At 44.4% G+C, this 19028-nt stretch overlaps 1 protein-coding gene across 2 annotated transcripts in view; it reads left to right on the forward strand.

The window, feature by feature from the left end:
* Positions 1-19028, forward strand: part of CHFR (checkpoint with forkhead and ring finger domains) — a 99152-nt gene that overhangs the window by 42623 nt on the left and 37501 nt on the right. For both annotated transcript variants that reach the window (XM_069756095.1, XM_069756094.1), the window contains exons 8-14: positions 10989-11124; positions 12534-12688; positions 12784-12946; positions 16441-16580; positions 17281-17400; positions 17645-17728; positions 18592-18662. In XM_069756095.1, the coding sequence (XP_069612196.1) occupies positions 10989-11124; positions 12534-12688; positions 12784-12946; positions 16441-16580; positions 17281-17400; positions 17645-17728; positions 18592-18662 (869 nt within the window). The remainder of the gene's footprint in view (positions 1-10988; positions 11125-12533; positions 12689-12783; positions 12947-16440; positions 16581-17280; positions 17401-17644; positions 17729-18591; positions 18663-19028) is intronic.

Here is a 19028-nt window from a genome sequence, read left to right on the forward strand (position 1 = left end):
TGGACCTTGTGGTACCTCTTGTGTAAGACCCACATAAAAAATCAGCAGCAAATTACCCATGTCTGATATAAAAGTTTAGAATTTTTTTTTTTTAATTTTTTTTTTAATCAGATTGTTTTTACTTAAACATTTTCAAGTCCTTACAACTGCGGGGAGTTTCTAATTTTTGATTCAAATCTTTGTTACACGGGTTTTGCTGTGGTGTGCTTATACTACAAAATATACCTTTTGTATTGATGAATGACAATCCAGTGTATTAGCAGTGTACCATCATTTGTTGTCGTTTGAGCAGGATCTGCGCTAAAATCTGCAGAAATTGTGTTTTGTCTGATATTATGGACTGTTTTCTCCACTTCTGTTTTATTCTTGTCAGGTAAACTGACCGTTTGTCTAAGTACAACAAGGGCAATGAAAAAATTCTTATTAACCCCTTCTTGACCTGTGACACATCGTATGTGTTATGAAAGTCGGTGCCAATCCGACCTATGACGCATATGCTGTGTCACAGAAGGATCGCGTCCCTGCAGATTGGGTGAAAGGGTTAACTCCAATTTCACCCGATCTGCAGGGACAGGGGGAGTGGTACTTTAGCCCGGGGTGGTGGCTTTGCCCCCACGTGGCTACGATCGCTCTGATTGGCTGTTGAACTTTCAATAGCCAATCAGAGCAATTTGTAATATTTCACCTATGAAAAGTGGTGAAATATTACAATCCAGCCATGGCCGATGCTGCAATATCATCGGCCATGGCTGGAAACACTGATCTGCCCCCCCCCACCGCCACCGATCTCCTCCCCAGTCCTCCGTTCTGTGGTCCGCTCCCCCCATCCTCCTGTCCGCTCCCCCCATCCTCCTGTCCACTCCCCCCATCCTCCTGTCCACTCCCCCCATCCTCCTGTCCACTCCCCCCATCCTCCTGTCCACTCCCCCCGTGCTCCGATCCACCCCCCCTCCCGTGCTCCCCCCACCCCCTCATACTTACCTCATACTTACCGAGCCTCCCGGTGTCCGTCTTCTCCATGGGCGCCGCCATCTTCCAAAATGGCGCGCGCATGCGCAGTGCGCCCACCGAATCTGCCAGCCGGCAGATTCGTTCCAGGTACATTTTGAACACTGTGATAAAACCGAACATAGAAAAAACTCAGAAAAAATACATACCATGAGATACTGACAAATGCACACTTAGCAGGACGCAGCAGGCCTCCACTGATACAGGCTAGGAGCGGCACAGGTGCAAACTACTTGATAAAAACAGCCACCCCAACCAAACATTGCAGGGGTTGGCTGCCTAGCAGAAAAAATGCACATTGATATAATTCACATAGGACGCCAGTCACACTGATAGGTGCGGTGCACAGTGTCTGTATGCAACCTATTGATGACGCCCCTTGTATTAACAGGCGGGCTGCCCAGCACTATAAAATGCAGCGCACAGTGACAGACGCCCCAGAAAAACCTAGCCAACATAAAGAGGCCTGGCCACATCCTGCAAAAAAGGATATGATATAGTGCAAAAAAATGCATGCGTATGATAAACACATACACTATATGAGGTATTGGTTTAATATTTTGGCCAAAGTAAAGTAAGCCCACAACCCACCGTCAAGGGTCCCCATAATATTGCGGGTCCTACCACTAATATCAAAAACAGCTAACATAGAAAAAACTCAAAAAAAATCTCACTATCACAGCGATCAAAATAAAAAAAATAGTAAGTGAACCCCGCCTTTAGGTAGGGACAATAATAAAATAGAGAAAATATATATATATTTTTTCCACTAGGGTTAGAACTAGGGTTAGGGTTAGAACTAGGGTTAGGGCTAGGGTAAGGCTATGTGCACACGTATTCTGGTCCTCTGCGGATTTTTCCGCAGCGGATTTGATAAATCTGCAGTGCAAAACCGCTGCGGATTTATCGCAGATTTGCCGCGTTTTTTCTGCGGATTTCACTGCGGTTTTACAGTTGTGGTTTTCTATTGAAGCAGTTGTAAAACCGCTGCGGAATCCGCAGAAAGAAGTGACATGCTGCAGAATGTAAACCGCTGCGTTTCCGCGCAGTTTTTTCCGCAGCATGTGCACAACGTTTTTTGTTTCCCATAGGTTTACATTGAACTGTAAACTCATGGGAAACTACTGCGGACCCGCAGCTGTGGAAACGCTGCGGATCCGCAGCGTTTTCCGCAGAGTGTGCACATACCCTTAGAATTAAGCTATGTGCACACTGTGCGGATTTGGCTGCGGATCCGTAGCGGATTGGCCGCTGCGGATTCGTAGCAGTGTTCCATCAGGTTTACAGTACCATGTAAACCTATGGAAAACCAAATCCACTGTGCCCCTGGTGCAGAAAATACTGTGTGGAAACGCTGCGTTGTATTTTCCGCAGCATGTCAATTCTTTGTGTGGATTCCGCAGCGTTTTACACCTGTTCCTCAATAGGAATCCGCAGGTGAAATCTGCACAAAAAACGCTGGGAATCCGCGGTAAATCCGCAGGTAAAACGCAGTGCCTTTTTACCTGCGGATTTTTAAAAAATGGTGCGGAAAAATCTCACGCGAATCCGCAACGTGGGCACATAGCCTTAGGGTTGGAATTAGGGCTAGGGTTGGAAATAGGGTTAAGATTAGGCTTGTGGTTAGGGTCTTGGTTAGAGTTGTGTTGGGGTTAGGGTTGGGATTAGGGTTAGGATTAGGGTTAGGGTTGGTATTGTGGTCAGGGGTGTGTTGGGGTTAGGGTTGTGGTTAGGGGTCTGTTGGGGTTAGGGTTGTGATTAGGGTTATGGCTAGAGTTGGGATTAGGGTTAGGGGTGTGTTGGGGTTAGTGTTGAAGTTGGAATTGAGGGGTTTCCACTGTTTAGGCACATCAGGGGTCTCCAAACGCAACATGGCGCCACCATTGATTCCAGCCAATCTTGAATTCAAAAAGTCAAATGGAGCTCCCTCCCTTCCGAGCCCCGACGTGCGCCCAAACAGTGGTTTACCCCCACATATGGGGTACCAGCTTTTCTCCTGTTACCCTTGTGAAAATAAAAAACTGCTTGCTAAAACATCATTTTTGAGGAAAGAAAAATTATTTTTTATTTTCACGCCTCTGCGCTGTAAAATTCTGTGAAGCACTTGGGGGTTCAAAGTGCTCACCACATATCTAGATAAGTTCCTTTGGGGGTCTAGTTTCCAAAATAGGGTCACTTGTGGGGGGTTTCTACTGTTTAGGCACATCAGGGGCTCTGCAAATGCAACGTGACGCCCGCAGACCATTCCATCAAAGTCTGCATTTCAAAACGTCACTACTTCCCTTCCGAGCCCCGACGTGTGCCCAAACAGTGGTTCCCCCCCCACATATGGGGTATCAGCAAACTCAGGACAAACTGGACAACAGCTCTTGGGGTCCAATTTCTTCTGTTACTCTTGTGAAAATAAAAAATTGCGGGCTGAAAAATGATTTTTTATTTTCACGGCTCTGCGTTATAAACTTCTGTGAAGCACTTGGGGGTTCAAAGTGCTCACCACACATCTAGATAAGTTCCTTGGGGGGGTCTAGTTTTCAAAATGGGGTCACGTGGGGGAGCTCAAATCTTTAGGCACACAGGGGCTCTCCAAATGGGACATGGTGTCCGCTAACGATTGGAGCTAATTTTTCATTCAAAAAGTCAAAAGGCGCCCCTTCCCTTCCGAGCCCTGCCGTGTGCCCAAACAGTGGTTTACCCCCACATGTGAGGTATCGGTGCACTCAGGAGAAATTGCCCAATAAATTTTAGGATCCATTTTATCCTGTTGCCCATGTGGAAATGAACAAATTGAGGCTAATAGAAATTTTTTGTGAAAAAAAAAAAAGTACTTTTTCATTTTTACGGATCAATTTGTGAAGTACCTGGGGGTTCAAAGTGCTCACTTTGCATCTAGATAAGTTCCTTGAGGGGTCTAGTTTCTAAAATGGGGTCACTTGTGGGGGAGCTCCAATGTTTAGGCACACAGGGGCTCTCCAAACGCGACATGGTGTCCGCTAAAGATTGGAGCCAATTTTTCATTGAAAAAGTCAAATGGCGCTCCTTCCCTTCCGAGCCCTGTCGTGCGCCCAAACAGTGGTACCCCCACACATATGGGGTATCGGCGTACTCAGGACAAATTGTACAATAACTTTTGGGGTCCAGTTTCTCTTTTTACCCTTGGGAAAATAAAAAAAAATTGTTGCTAAAAGATCATTTTTGTGACTAAAAAGTTAAATGTTCGTTTTTTCCTTCCATATTGCTTCTGCTGCTGTGAAGCACCTGAAGGGTTAATAAACTTCTTTATCAGATAAATTTTTATTGAACATAATAAATGTTATCTATTCATACAACAAAGTGCATTTGTGTTTTTCATTTTAACAAGAAAATATACCCCTTCTCCCCCCTCCCTCCTTCAGATAACCAACCCCAACTTTCCCCCCTCCTCCCCAAGAAGATCATTTTTATTACAGACAAATTGTATAATTAACATTATTTACCACAACCTCTTAATCATTCCCATTTAGCCATGGCTGCCATAGCTTTTGAAAAAACCCCATCCTATTCCTCTTGGTATAAATGCTTTTTTCGAGCTGGACAATATGATTCACCTGTGCGGTAAATTCTCGTCTGGTTGGAGGTTCCTCCCTAATCCAGTATCTCGCAATCACTTTCCTTGCAACGAAGAGCAATCTAGCTATTGCCATTTTGGCAGTTTCATCGGCCGACAACTCCTCCACATACCCAAGTATACAAACCACTGGATCCCTGGGAATCGCACATCCATAAAGCACTCCAATTTGGTTCAACACTGCTACCCAATATGAAAAGAGCCTGGGGCACACCCACAACATGTGGAGCATACCCGCCTCAGTCTGAGTGCACCTAGGGCACTCAGAATCCAATCTCACTCCGGCTTTGAACAACAAGTCAGGTGTCCTATAGGCCCTATTAACCACATACAATTGCGAGAGTCTCCCAGGCTCACTCATTGACAATTTAGGTATGTATTCCAGAATAGACCCCCATTTGTCATCGTCTATTTCCCCCAGTTCGGCCTCCCATTTTCCTCTAGCTTTAATCGGGTAATCCTCCAAGAATGTGTGTAGTAAATCCCCATATACTTCCGATATAGCCCCCTTTGTTCCATTGTTATTTAGAATACAGTCTAACATGAGATCTTTCTGAACCACTATGGGCCCCCTCTTCCTCTGTGCCTGAAAAGCGTGCTGAACTCTCCTATATTGATACCATTTTAATCCCGGAAACTGAAATTCCTGCCGAAGCGCATCATAAGATCTAAGACTCCCACTGTGAATCAATTGTCCTAATAGCCTAATACCCTTTTCTCTCCATTCTCCCATTCCTTCCATATGGTTAAATTCTTGAAGAGATGAGTTATCCCAGATAGGTGAAAATTCCGTGAAGCCCCCAATTCCCCTAATACGCTTCAGCATCTGCCATACTCTATGAATTAAATTCATGGTGGGAAAGCCATTCCCCAATTTCCTAAATAGTCCTGATTCCAGACCCAAACTCAAGGGCCATACCCCGCTAATATGCACCAGACTACTGTGACCCATTTCTTCCACTAACCCTTTCCCCCATCCCCTAAGATGTTGGCTCTGTGCAGCCAGAAAGTATAACCATGGGTTGGGTAACGCAAGCCCCCCCTCATCTTTGGGTCTCTGCAAAGTCTCCTGCCTAATCCTCGGGCTCTTCTTTCCCCACACCAACTCTCCAAATATCGATTTCAGCTTACGGAATGTTCTCATCGGGATCCATACCGGAGAATTATGTAGGACATACAGGATCTGAGGCATCACCACCATCTTAAGGAGATTTACTCTTCCTACCACTGACAAATTTAGCTTACTCCAAGCTGAGATCTTAGTGCGTATCTTAGTTACTAAAGGCTCGAGATTAAGTTCCTCAAATCTAGTTAAGGGAAGAGCTACCTGAATCCCCAAATATTTAAACTGAGTGACCACCCTTAATTTTGTATCTTCTTCCACCTCCCTTGTACAATCCACTTCTCTATCTATCTGCATAACGCTCGATTTGTCCCAATTAATAACTAGCCCTGAAATTTGCCCAAATCTCTCGATTAATGCTATTACATTTCTTAGTGGTTCCCCAGAGCTCTCAAGGAAAAGCAGTATGTCATCTGCATATAAGGCGATTTTTTCCTCCATCTTCCCATATAAAAACCCTTTCACCATTTGAGACCGTCTGATAGTCGCTGCCAGCGGTTCCACCGCCAAAGCAAACAGCAGCGGGGACAACGGGCACCCCTGCCTTGTACCTCTAAAAAGCTGAAAGCTGTCTGACATCATATTGTTCACCCTGATTTTGGCCACCGGAGAGGAGTATAGGAGTCTCACCCATGACACAAAGACTGGCCCAAACCCACAACGACTCAGCACCAACCACAGGTATTGCCATTCTATACTATCAAAGGCCTTGTGTGCATCGAGGGAAACCACCACTCTCTTGCCAGCATTATCAGCCGGTATTTGCATATTAAGAAATAGCCTTCTCAAGTTAATGGCAGTTGATTTATTAGGCATAAAGCCTGATTGGTCCGAATGAACCACTTTTTCTATCACCCGGGTCAGCCTGTTCGCCAGGGCCTTAGCCAGAATCTTGACATCTGTCGTTAGGAGTGATATCGGCCTATATGACTCCGGCAATCTTGGGTTCTTGTCTGGTTTGGGGATGACCACAATAATGGCCTCCCTCATGGAATCAGGCAATATACCCCTCTCCAGTGACTCCTCAAAGACCTCCAACAACTGAGCCATCAGCTCCTCAGCAAAGTTGCCGTATATTTCGACAGGAATGCCGTCCGCCCCCGGCGCCTTCCCTCCCGCCATGGACCTCAAGGCCCCCTCCAATTCCTCCACCGTAAACGGCCTATCCAACCAGTCTCTATCCTCTGTCTCTATTCTAGGCAAGTCTGCCACCTCTAAGAACCTGTCAATTTCTTCTTCTCCCTGTTCCAATCGTGATGTATATAGTTTGCTGTAAAAACCCTTAAATCCTTCCATAATTTGGGCCCCCTGTGTAACAATACTGCCATTTTCCAATTCTAGGGCATGTACATGTGCCGATTCCCTTTGCGCCGATGCCACCACCGACAGCAGATGCCCCACTTTCTCTCCCTCCGCATAAAATGCCTCTCTTTGGAAATTCCTTGTCCTTTCTGCTCTACGTAAGTGTAACTTATTCACCTCCTCCTGAGCCTTCTTCATACGTTTTATGGTGTCCTGTGAGCGCAGATCATTCAATGCAGCCTCCGCTACCTTCAATTCTTCCATTATCGCTTTATCAGATTCCCTTGTTCGTGTTTTGTGCCTAGATATCTCTCTAAATAATATCCCCCTCAAGAATGCCTTCATGGTATCCCACACCACATATTTCGCTGCACTACCTTTATTAATTAGAAAGAACTCCTCCAGCTCCTCCCCTATCTTTCCCATATCCAGAATTTGCAACCAGAAAGGGTTAATTTTCCACCCCCGCTTAGCTATCTCCCCCAGGCTTTCAATTTTCAGTGTTACCACAAGCGGACTATGGTCCGAGACTACCCTAGCCATATACGCCACCTCCTCCACTAGCCCGTCCATTCCTTCATTGCCCAGGGCCAAATCGATGCGAGACAACGAGCCATGTGTCGCCGAATAGCAGGAAAAGCAGTACGTGTCAGTGTTACGGACTCTCCACAGATCCCTCCATGCTACTTCTTTCAAATAACTACCAAACGCTGTCTCATTCCCTTCCGCCCTCAGCTGTGCGTGTTGACCCTTATCCCAGTGATCGTTAATAATGTTATTGACATCTCCCAATATAAGCAAAGGAACTCCTCCCCATCTACCGGCTATATTAAGAATTTCCTGCAGTTTTTTCCCCGAGTACGGTGGAGGAATATATACCGACACTACACATATCAATTTAGCGAATACTTTACACACTAGGAATACATATTGTCCATCACTGTCTATCGTCACCTCCACCTCCTCAAACGGTACGTTCGTGTGCACCAGAATCGACACCCCTCTAGCATAGTTCGAGAACGTCGCATGGTACGCCCTCCTCACCCATCTTTTATGCAGTATATCCACTTTTTCTTTTACTAAATGGGTTTCCTGAAGGCATATCAGCGAGGGCCTCTGTTTCAAGATATATTGCAAAATCGCCGTACGCTTTGTATTGTTTGATAGACCTCTAATGTTCCAGCTCAAAATTTTAACTTTATCTCCCATCATATTGCCAAACAATGAAAATATTCTTCTCCCATCCTTTGATCTTCTTCCCCCCTCCCCTAAACTGACCCCTCCCCCCCCCAAACCTCCCCCCCATCCCTCATTATTACAAATTAACCTAAACCTTACCTCTCCCTCCCTCAATAACCTCCTCCCTCACAAAACTCCTACTCCCTCTCTATATGAGAAAAAGGGGAACGTACTAACACTCCTACCAGTGATTTAGAAGCCGACACTCACCCACAATAAATTTCCCACTATCCAACAGTCGTTCCCCTCCCCCCGCCCATCTGAAACATAATGTAAAAACAGTTGCGCCGCCGAACACAACCAAAGCGCACTAGTCCTTCAAAACAAGTTACTCCAGTATTCTGTCACAGTGAACCCGTAGCTCAGTTAATTCTGTCAGATGAACACTTTAGACAGAAAATCACTCCTGATCCTCCTCAGCGGTTCCCTTTCGCTTCAATACGCTTCGCGTTCAGATCCAACCAGTGTGACACTTCCTCAGGGCTCTGGAAAAAGTGGACCTTATCCATAGCCACCACGCGTAGTTTTGCCGGATACATCATAGAATAAGCCAGGCCCAGTTCACGCAGACGTCTTTTAGTCTCTCCAAACTTCATCCTAAGCCTCTGCACAATTGTGGAATAGTCAGGATATATGGATACTCGATTTCCATCGATGGTTAATTCCTCCATATTCCTGGCCTTCCTCATCAGAATATCTCGGTCTCTATAATTCAGGATTTTAGCCAGAAAAGTCCTTGGAGGGGATCCAGGGGGCAAAGGTCTGGACGGCACCCTGTGCGCTCTTTCAACCGCGAATAACTTAGTGAGACTATCTCCTCCCACCTTAGTTTTCAACCATGTTTCAATAAATTCCGTGGGGTTGTTTCCTTCTGCCTTTTCAGGCACACCAACAATTCTCAAGTTATTCCTACGTGAGCGGTTCTCCAGATCGTCAGTTTTAAGCTCCAACTCTGAAATGCGCTGGATGTATTTTTTCTCCCTTTTAGTCATTTCGGCAATTTGGTCCTCCGCTCCCCCTACACGTTCCTCTAACAGTTCAACTCTCCCCTCCATTTTGTGCATGGCTGAGCGAAACGAGGAGACCTCCCCCTTCAGGCCATCCACCTGAGCAGTTAGGGTTGTTAAAGCAGTCTTGCAAGACAATATAGCAGAGAAAATGTCCCTCAGGGTCGGCTCCGCAGCCTCATCAATACATACAGTTCCCAGCTGTGCTGCACAATCCAGGGCCAGCCCAGCCCCCTTATCTAGTGGGGCATTGCTTATGGCTGGTGTTATGGTGGGTGCTAAGCAGGATTCGCTCTCCACCACCTCCCTCTGTGCCCCAGCCTGCTCACCCGTCTGCTCCACTGAGTCCACTGCTCCTCCTGTCACCTCTCCTTCAGCTCCTTGCATCATCCGTCCTGCCTCCTCTGTTCTGGCAAACTGCTCCAGCTTTGCTAGTATTTCTAGCCGCTTCTGGTAAGCAGCGCCTGCCTTTGCCGCCTCCTCCGCTGCGCTGTCGGCGCCATCTTGGGAGCGCGTGCAGCCGGCCACCCCGGCTTCTTTCTGCCTTTTGCGCGTCATTTTCCCCCGGCTCCTGCAGCGCGCTTTTCGCTCTCCCTGCTCCCCGGCCACTCAGGAGCTGCTCCTCCGGTGTTTGGCGTTCGGCGGCGCCTTCAGAATCACTTAAATCTCCGTTCGGGCAGCGGGAGAGGTCCGGCAAGCGTCCTCTCACATCTCCTGCTAGGCCACGCCCCCAATAAACTTCTTGAATGTGGTTTTGAGCACCTTGAGGGGTGCAGTTTTTAGAGTGGTGTCACTTTTGGGTATTTTTAGCCATACAGACCCCTCAAACTGACTTCAAATGTGAGGTGGTCCCTAAAAAATGGTTTTGTAAATTTCGTTGTAAAAATGAGAAATCGCTGGTCAAATTTTAACCCTTATAACTTCCTAGCAAAAAAAATTTTGTTTCCAAAATTGTGCTGATGTAAAGTAGACATGTGGGTAATGTTATTTATTAACTATTTTGTGTCACATAACTCTCTCGTTTAACAGAATAAAAATTCACAATTTGAAAATTGCGAAATTTTCTAAATTTTAGCCAAATTTCCATTTTTTTCACAAATAAACGCAAAAATTATCGACCTGAATTTACCACTAACATGAAGCCCAATGTGTCACGAAAAGAGTCTCAGAATCGCTAGGATTCGTTAAAGCGTTCCTGAGTTATTACCTCATAAAGGACACTGATCAGAATTGCAAAAAACGGCCAGGTCATTAAGGTCAAAATAGGCTGGGTCATGAAGGGGTTAATACTAATCTGTGTTACATTTGTTTCATCATGCACATCAGACTCTGCTCCAATCTAGTTTACATATCTAGGGCACATGGAGGGAAGTTTAGGATTTTGTATTGGGGAAATAAATTGGACTGTGCAGTGGATAAACACTGAAGAATGGAGATCAAGTCTGGAGAAACGCCCTGTGCTTCAGCTAAATAATCTGGAACTCCTTCTCTTTGCAAATGTCTCAGCGGAGGGGGGCTAGTTTTATAACCATGAGTGACATGAGAATAAGGTGTTGTGCTTGACCAGATCCCGCCATGCAGCTAAGAGTGCTCTAGCACTTATTGTACAATGCATTACATATGTTTAACCCATCACTTGTCTGAGTGTGATTGCGCATAACTATACGACTTACTCCTATGCAGTCTGTTCTGTCTTTTACTTTAGATTTTGACTCTTCAACCTCGACACTTTCCAGTGACTCAAGATCTGAAGATACTAAAGCAGCTAGCGTGAAGCCAGACAAAATGGAAGAGACCCTGACCTGTATTATTTGCCAGGAATTGCTGCACGATTGTGTTAGGTACATTAACACAGGTTCTAGCATTTCTTAAACCCAATCATTTTGTCATTTAAAAAGTTATCAGTTACTGCTATCTAGTCGATACTGTCCCCAGTCTACCCACAAAAATTGTAACAAGTGTGCAACAGTAATAAAACTTGGCTACGGCCAGGATCAAAAAATCTGCTCTCCATCAGTTTAACCTACTAGATTGCATAGTTAATAGCCTCTTCAGCATTGAAGTCCATAGATGGAACTCCCCTCAGTCCATAGATGCTCTATCATGTAATGGGTTACCATGGCAGTCAGCACAGGTTGTGCACTACTTTCATATTGATAGCCTATCTTTTGGATAGGTCATCAATAACATACCTGGCACCCCCACCAATCAGCTGGTGCTGGCAGCGGCCAGATTTGATTGGTTGCGGAGCTGCACAGCTCAGCTCCTTCAACTGTATATTCGCTACAGTGCGGCATTGCTGATACACTTTTATTCATTCGAATAGTGGCATATGTGCAGTGCTTCACCGCAACCGCTATATGGATGACAGAGCTGTGTTGTCCCGCTGCACAACTGATCACTTCCGGCCACCGACTGCATTGGGAACAGCTGAGCAGTGGGGGAGCTGGTGTCACCTCCCTCCTATCTGATATCTATTACCTAACCTAATAGGCCATCAAGATAAATGACTGGACATCTCCTTTAATAAAGACACCCAGATGTGTCAATGCATCCGCCTATTAGGCCATAATTAAATTATGGAGGCAACAATAAACATTAAATCCAGCTTCCCGTTGAAGACATCTTTGAGGTGTTTGGAGCTCGGAGAACGCCGCGTCAAGGCGTGAAGCAATCACAGAATAGAATGATCCTGATCAACAGACTGTGCCTATATCGACAGGTGTGTTGTCATCTGAAACGCGTCGTTGTCACATGTCATGTATGCTGTACTGTTTGATTTTTTTTTTTTTTGGTCCTCTTCCAAGCACTCTTGTGACTAACAAAATATATCCACAGTCCATTGAGCTGGATCCTTCTGTTCTGTGATGACTAAATTATATCTAACGTTTTCCAATGTAAATAGTCATCCTGCAATGTTTCCTTGTGAGCAGCATTGCTAATATGCTTAAGATGCATTGTAAATATCACCTACTATGCACAGCAGCTGGTGCAAGTGTCTGTATTATGCTCATGGCCTAGAATGCCACAACTTACAGGTATGAAATATTGAAACGTGTATATGGGCCATAATGCACTTTACAGTTTTTTTTTTATTCTGTATTAAGCAACAATTTGAGCCAACCAATATTACTCATGTGAAGAACTTTAATATAGATGCAGTAATTTCTTAAGTAAAGAGTTTTGATAGTGTTTACTCAATTGTTTGCATTAAGTAGTTACTTTGTGTAATAGTGTCTTGCTTTTCTAGTTTGCAGCCATGCATGCACACCTTCTGTGCTGCCTGTTACTCCGGCTGGATGGAGCGCTCATCCCTCTGCCCTACCTGCAGATGTCCTGTAGAACGCATTTGTAAAAACCACATACTTAACAATCTTGTGGAAGCATATCTGCTCCAGCACCCAGGCAAGTTACTTTCCATAATTGATGTCCTTCAATATTAGCATGTCAGTTAAAATGCGCCCACTTCTATCTGATTAATCTTTCCCTGCTAAATCCAGAAAAGTGTCGAAGTGAAGAAGACAGGCGTAGTATGGATGCTCGAAATAAAATCACACAAGATATGCTGCAGCCCAAGGTGCGTCGATCATTTTCTGATGAAGAAGGAAGTTCTGAGGATCTGCTTGAGCTATCTGATGTTGACAGTGAATCTTCAGACATTAGGTTTGTAGTGGTGTTACTTTTATGTTGTAGAACTGTCTTCTTTGTTAAACTTGGGGTGTTTTAATTTTTCTTTTTCTCAGATCTTGCCTTGCATGGTCCTTACAAAAATACCATACAGATGCATGTAAGCCCCACCCCCGTGCCCTGATCTCCCCCCCCATATACTTACCTAGCCTCCCGGGGTCCGTCCGTCTTCTTTCCTGGGCGCCGCCATCTTCCAAAATGGCGGGCGCATGCGCAGTGCGCCCGCCGAATCTGCCTGCCGGCAGATTCGTTCCAAAGTGAATTTTGATCACTGTGATAGGTTTTATCACAGTGATCAAAATTAAAAAAAACAGTAAATGACCCCCCCCTTTGTCACCCCCATAGGTAGGGACAATAATAAAATAAAGATTTTTTTTTTTCCACTAAGGTTGGGGTAAAAACTAGGGTTAGGGTTAGGGTTTCGGTATGTGCACACGTATTCTGGTCCTCTGCGGATTTTTCCGCAGCGGATTTGATAAATCCGCAGTGCTAAACCGCTGTGGATTTATCGTGGATTTACCGCGGTTTTTCTGCGCATTTCACTGCGGTTTTACAACTGCGATTTTCTATTGGAGCAGTTGTAAAACCGCTGCGGAATCTGCAGAAAGAAGTGACCTGCTGCGGAATGTAAACCGCTGCGTTTCCGTGCAGTTTTTCTGCAGCATGTGTACAGCGATTTTTGTTTCCCATAGGTTTACATTGAACTGTAAACTCATGGGAAACTGCTGCGGATCCGCAGCGTTTTCCGCAGCGTGTGCACATACCTTTAGAATTAGGCTATGTGCATACGGTGCGGATTTGGCTGCGGATCCGCAGCAGTGTTCCATCAGGTTTACAGTACCATGTAAACATATGGAAAACCAAATCCGCTGTGCCCATGGTGCGGAAAATACCACGCGGAAACGCTGCGTTGTATTTTCCGCAGCATGTCAATTCTTTGTGCGGATTCCGCGGCGTTTTACACCTGTTCCTCAAAAGGAATCCACAGGTGAAATCCGCACAAAAAACACTGGCAATCCGCGGTAAATCCGCAGGTAAAATGCAGTGCCTTTTACCCGCGGATTTTTCAAAAATGGTGCTGAAAAATCTCATACGAATCCGCAACGTTGGCACATAGCCTTAGGGTTAGGGTTGTGTTGGAATTAGGGTTGGGTTGTGGTTAGGGTTAGGGGTGTGTTGGGGTTAGGGTTGTGGTTAGGGGTGTGTTGGGGTTAGGGTTGTGATTAGGGTTACGGCTACAGTTGGGATAAGGGTTTAGGGGTGTGTTGGGGTTAGTGTTGGAGGTAGAATTGAGGGGTTTCCACTGTTTAGGCACATCAGGGGTCTCCAAACGCAACATGGCGCCACCATTTATTCCAGCCAATCTTGTATTCAAAAAGTCAAATGGTGCTCCCTCACTTCCGAGCCCCGACGTGTGCCCAAACAGTGGTTTACCCCCACATATGGGGTACCAGCATTCTCAGGACAAACTGCGCAACAATTACTGGGGTCCAATTTCTCCTGTTACCCTTGAGAAAATAAAAAATTGCTTGCTAAAACATCATTTTTGAGGAAAGAAAAATGATTTTTTATTTTCACGGCTCTGCGTTGTAAACATCTGTGAAGCACTTGGGGGTTCAAAGTGCTCAGTATGCATCTAGATAAGTTCCTTGGGGGGTCTAGTTTCCAAAATGGGGTCACTTGTGGGGGAGCTCCAATGCATAGGCACACAGGGGCTCTCCAAACGTGACATGGTGTCCGCTAACAATTGGAGCTAATTTTCCATTCAAAAAGTCAAAAGGCGCGCCTTCCCTTCCGAGCCCTGCCATGTGCCCAAACAGTGGTTTACCCCCACATATGAGGTATCGGCGTACTCGGGAGAAATTGCTCAACAAATTTTATGATCCATTGTATCCTGTTGCCCATGTGAAAATGAAAAAATTGAGGCGCAAATAATTTTTTTGTGAAAAAAATGTACTTTTTCATTTTTACGGATCAATTTGTGAAGCACCTGGGGGTTTAAAGGGCTCACTATGCATCTAGATAAGTTCCTTGGGGCGTCTAGTTTCCAAAATGGGGTCACTTGTGGGGGAGCTCTAAATTTTTAGGCACACGGGGGCTCTCCAAATGTGACATGGTGTCCGCTAAAGAGTGCAGCCAATTTTTCATTCAAAAAGTCAAATGGCGCTCCTTCCCTTCCAAGCCCTGCCGTGCGCCCAAACAGTGGTTTACCCCCACATATGAGGTATCAGCGTACTCAGGACAAATTGGACAACAACTTTTGTGGTTCAGTTTCTCCTTTTACCATTGGGAAAATAAAAAAATTGTTGCTAAAAATCATTTTTGTGACTAAAAAGTTAAATGTTCATTTTTTCCTTCCATGTTGCTTCTGCTGCTGTGAAGCACCTGAAGGGTTAATAAACTTCTGGAATGTGGTTTTGAGTACCTTGAGGGGTGCAGTTTTTAGAATGGTGTCACTTTTGGGTATTTTCAGCCATATAGACCCCTCAAACTGACTTCAAATGTGAGGAGGTCCCTAAAAAAAAATGGTTTTGTAAATTTCGTTGTAAAAATGAGAAATCGCTGGTCAAATTTTAACCCTTATAACTTCCTAGCAAAAAAAAATGTTGTTTCCAAAATTGTGCTGATGTAAAGTAGACGTGTGGGAAATGTTATTTATTAACTATTTTGTGTCACATAACTCTCTGGTTTAACAGAATAAAAATTCAAAATGTGAAAATTGCGAAATTTTCAAAATTTTCGCCAAATTTCCGTTTTTATCACAAATAAACGCAGAATTTATTGACCTAAATTTACCACTAACATGAAGCCCAATATGTCACGAAAAAACAATCTCAGAACCGCTAGGATCCGTTGAAGCGTTCCTGAGTTATTACCTCATAAAGGGACACTGGTCAGAATTGCAAAAAACTGCAAGGTCTTTAAGGTCAAAATAGGCTGGGTCATGAAGGGGTTAAAGCACCACTCTTGTTTTTATTTTTTATTTTTTCAGCACTGGAGTGGTGCAACCAATCTAAGGTCCCTGCCTCTAATCTTATACTTTCCACTGCCGACTTCACCTTTTACTTTCACCATTCCAGTCCGGCGACTTCATCTTGTGACCGCAACTTCTGATTGATTGGAAGTCAGAAGTAACGGTCAGAAGCGCTCAAAATAAGCCTATGGGAGCCAGAACAAGACTCTCATAGACTTGCATCGAAAAGTGACCTCCGGCTCGCTCCAGCAAACACTGTAGCAATCTGGCAGATCACAACCTGCTGCAGACCAACCAGAGCGGCGCTCATGGAAGGTCAAGATGGCGGTGGGTAAGTATAAAACTAGGGTGAACGAAATTAAAAAAATAAACAAAAAATGCTGGAGTGATACTTTAACAAAAGTAACAATGATGGCGATCGCAATTTTATATTTTATTATTGGTAACTGTATTTTGTCTAGCTATTTGTTTTCTATGTATTTTTATTCACCCTCAGCCAGCCCTATACAGTGTGTCGGCAATGCCCTGGGTATGGTAGACACAATATGCAGCCCAATCCTTATCCACTTCCAATTGAGACTGAAGCAATTCGGACATTAGGTGATGCCCCTTCTACCTCTGCCAACTTTCCTGCAGGTTTGTATGCAAATTCCTACATTGACTTCCCTGTACAATGTATTTGAGGAGTGGTAGTCTATATGGAAATAATAATAAACCTATATATGGATAATTAAAGCAGAAGAAGAGTTTCCAACAGTGTTTGTCAGCCTATGCTTTTCTGTGTTCCCCAAAGTGGTCTTACATAGAACAGGTGTTTTTCTCCCATTGATTTTATTTTTCTGTTTTGACTGGTGGGCTTTGCAAGACATTATTATACTGGTCTCCAGTTATAGACATTAAAAGTGGTGAAGGGCTTCTGTTTCAGGCAGTTGCCGAACAGCCAAAGATGGGTCTCATCTGATAGCCAAGGATATGGCTGATCTCCTGGGACATGAACAGAACAAAAGACCATGTTGTCTTTTATTACCACCATATATTGGTGGCACGGTGGCTCAGTGGTTAGCACAGCAGCCTTGCAGCGCTGGAGTCCTGGGTTCAAACCTCATCAAGGACAACATCTGCAAAGAGTTCTCTCCGTGTTTGCATGGGTTTCCTCCGGGCACTCCGGTTTCCTCCCACATTCCAAAGACATACTGATAGGGAATTTAGATTGTGAGCCCCATCGGGGACAGTGATGATAATGTGTGCAAAATGTAAAGCTCTGCGGAATATGTTAGCGCTATATAAAAATAAAGATTATTATTATCATCATATAGAATTTTGGTTTTCTTTGCAGTTGCCCAGGAATACGTATGTTCTTCCCAGGGAAGTCATGTGATCTGTACGTGCTGCTTTCAGCCAATGCCAGACAGAAGGAGCGAACGAGAGCAGAACCCACATGTGGCACCTCAGCAATGTAAGCAGTGTACAAAGTTTTGAGGTTTTTTTTCTTTTACTGGTTTGCTTTGACTTGGTAATGGCTGATTCTACTAATAATAGATTTAAACTCTATCTACCTGAAAATAAAGATCAGTGTCTTGGCAACCGCACAAAGGGCTTTGCAAATTAAAAGGCCAATTTGCATTCTAACCCGTCTCATGTTTGCTTCCTCCAGATTTTTCAGGTGTGTGCATATCCATGACCTTATTTTGCTTCCACAGGCACTGTATGTTTGCAGTCTTTCTGCCACGTGTATTGGGGGTGCACCAGAATGGGCTGCTTAGGCTGTCTTGCTCCATTTTGTGGTAAGCTGCTCACGCCTACGCCAGATTGCCATTCCTCTTGTCATTTAGTGGTCCATTTAGAAGTTCAGAATTATAGAATGCAACCTAATGTCAAGAGAACTCGTAATGTACATCATATAGCAAGTATTTTAAAGAGATTGTCCAGTGAGAATTTATTAATGACCTATCTTTAGAATGGGTCATCATTATCAGACTGTGGGGGGTCTCGCTCAACACCCAGACTGATCAGCTGTTAATAGCTTCATTGGTGGCTATATGCAAACACATAGGGTAGATCTGCACTGTGTAGCCTCATTCAGTGTCAAGTGGTCGGGTACTGCAGATCAGTTCCTATTTTCCTTGAATGAAAACTGTTCTGCAGTACACGGCAGCAGCCACTAGACATTGAATGGAAGCTTCGCAGTTACATCTCTGTTCAATGTGTTTACATCTGGCTTCCTCTGGAGTCCGCAACAGCTGATCAGTGGTATCTCTCCCTCACCATTCTGATACTAACCTCTTGATGGGTTAGGTCATCAATGTCTTCTGACCGGACATTTCAATGAATGGTTACTCTAATTCATTCACGCTTAATTGATTTTCTAGCAAGAAAGCACCAAGAGTAGTTCTGGATAAAATGACACCGTTTTTTATTTGTATTGCCCAATATTAAGCTTTACACATAAGCGGAGTGTGCTTTCCCCAGGAACCAAATAATGCAGAATACATGTGCAGAAAAACAGCAGTATTTAGATCACATAGAAGGATTATGAATTCTCTTTTCAGTATTATTCCCAAACTGATGTCTTTGTATTAAGGACATAAGTGCTTGATTCATGTTCCTGAGCCAAATTAAAACCGTTGCTTTTTTCTTCTCTTTTTAGAGTTAAATCTTGGAGAAAAATGTTTGGACTCTGTCCTGAACAATAACAACTATGAGTCCGACATTCTAAAGGTAACAAATAACCACTGATGCACAAGGTCCCAAAAATCTATGTACGGTACATGTGCTGTTGTACAGGGCTCAGACTAGTAATAAATCTACACATGCCCACAACCCTCACAGCTGCTGTTACAAGAATGAGCCAGTACCTGCTGACTTATTGCTCCTGGTTTAGTCTCTTTTCTTGGAAAAGATTCAGTATAACTTGTAAATTATTTATTGAAACCCCTGGTGATTGTATGCATACGAGTCCAGTGGGCGGTCCTACTCCGTGATTAACAGCCATCATTGCATGCACAGTCATACAGAGAGAACTTGATCACTGCATAGGACCGCCTACTGGACTCATATGCATACAATCACCAGGGATTTCAATGA

Source organism: Ranitomeya imitator, chromosome 1, assembly GCF_032444005.1.
Source record: "Ranitomeya imitator isolate aRanImi1 chromosome 1, aRanImi1.pri, whole genome shotgun sequence".
In the NCBI taxonomy this organism is placed as follows: domain Eukaryota; kingdom Metazoa; phylum Chordata; class Amphibia; order Anura; family Dendrobatidae; genus Ranitomeya; species Ranitomeya imitator.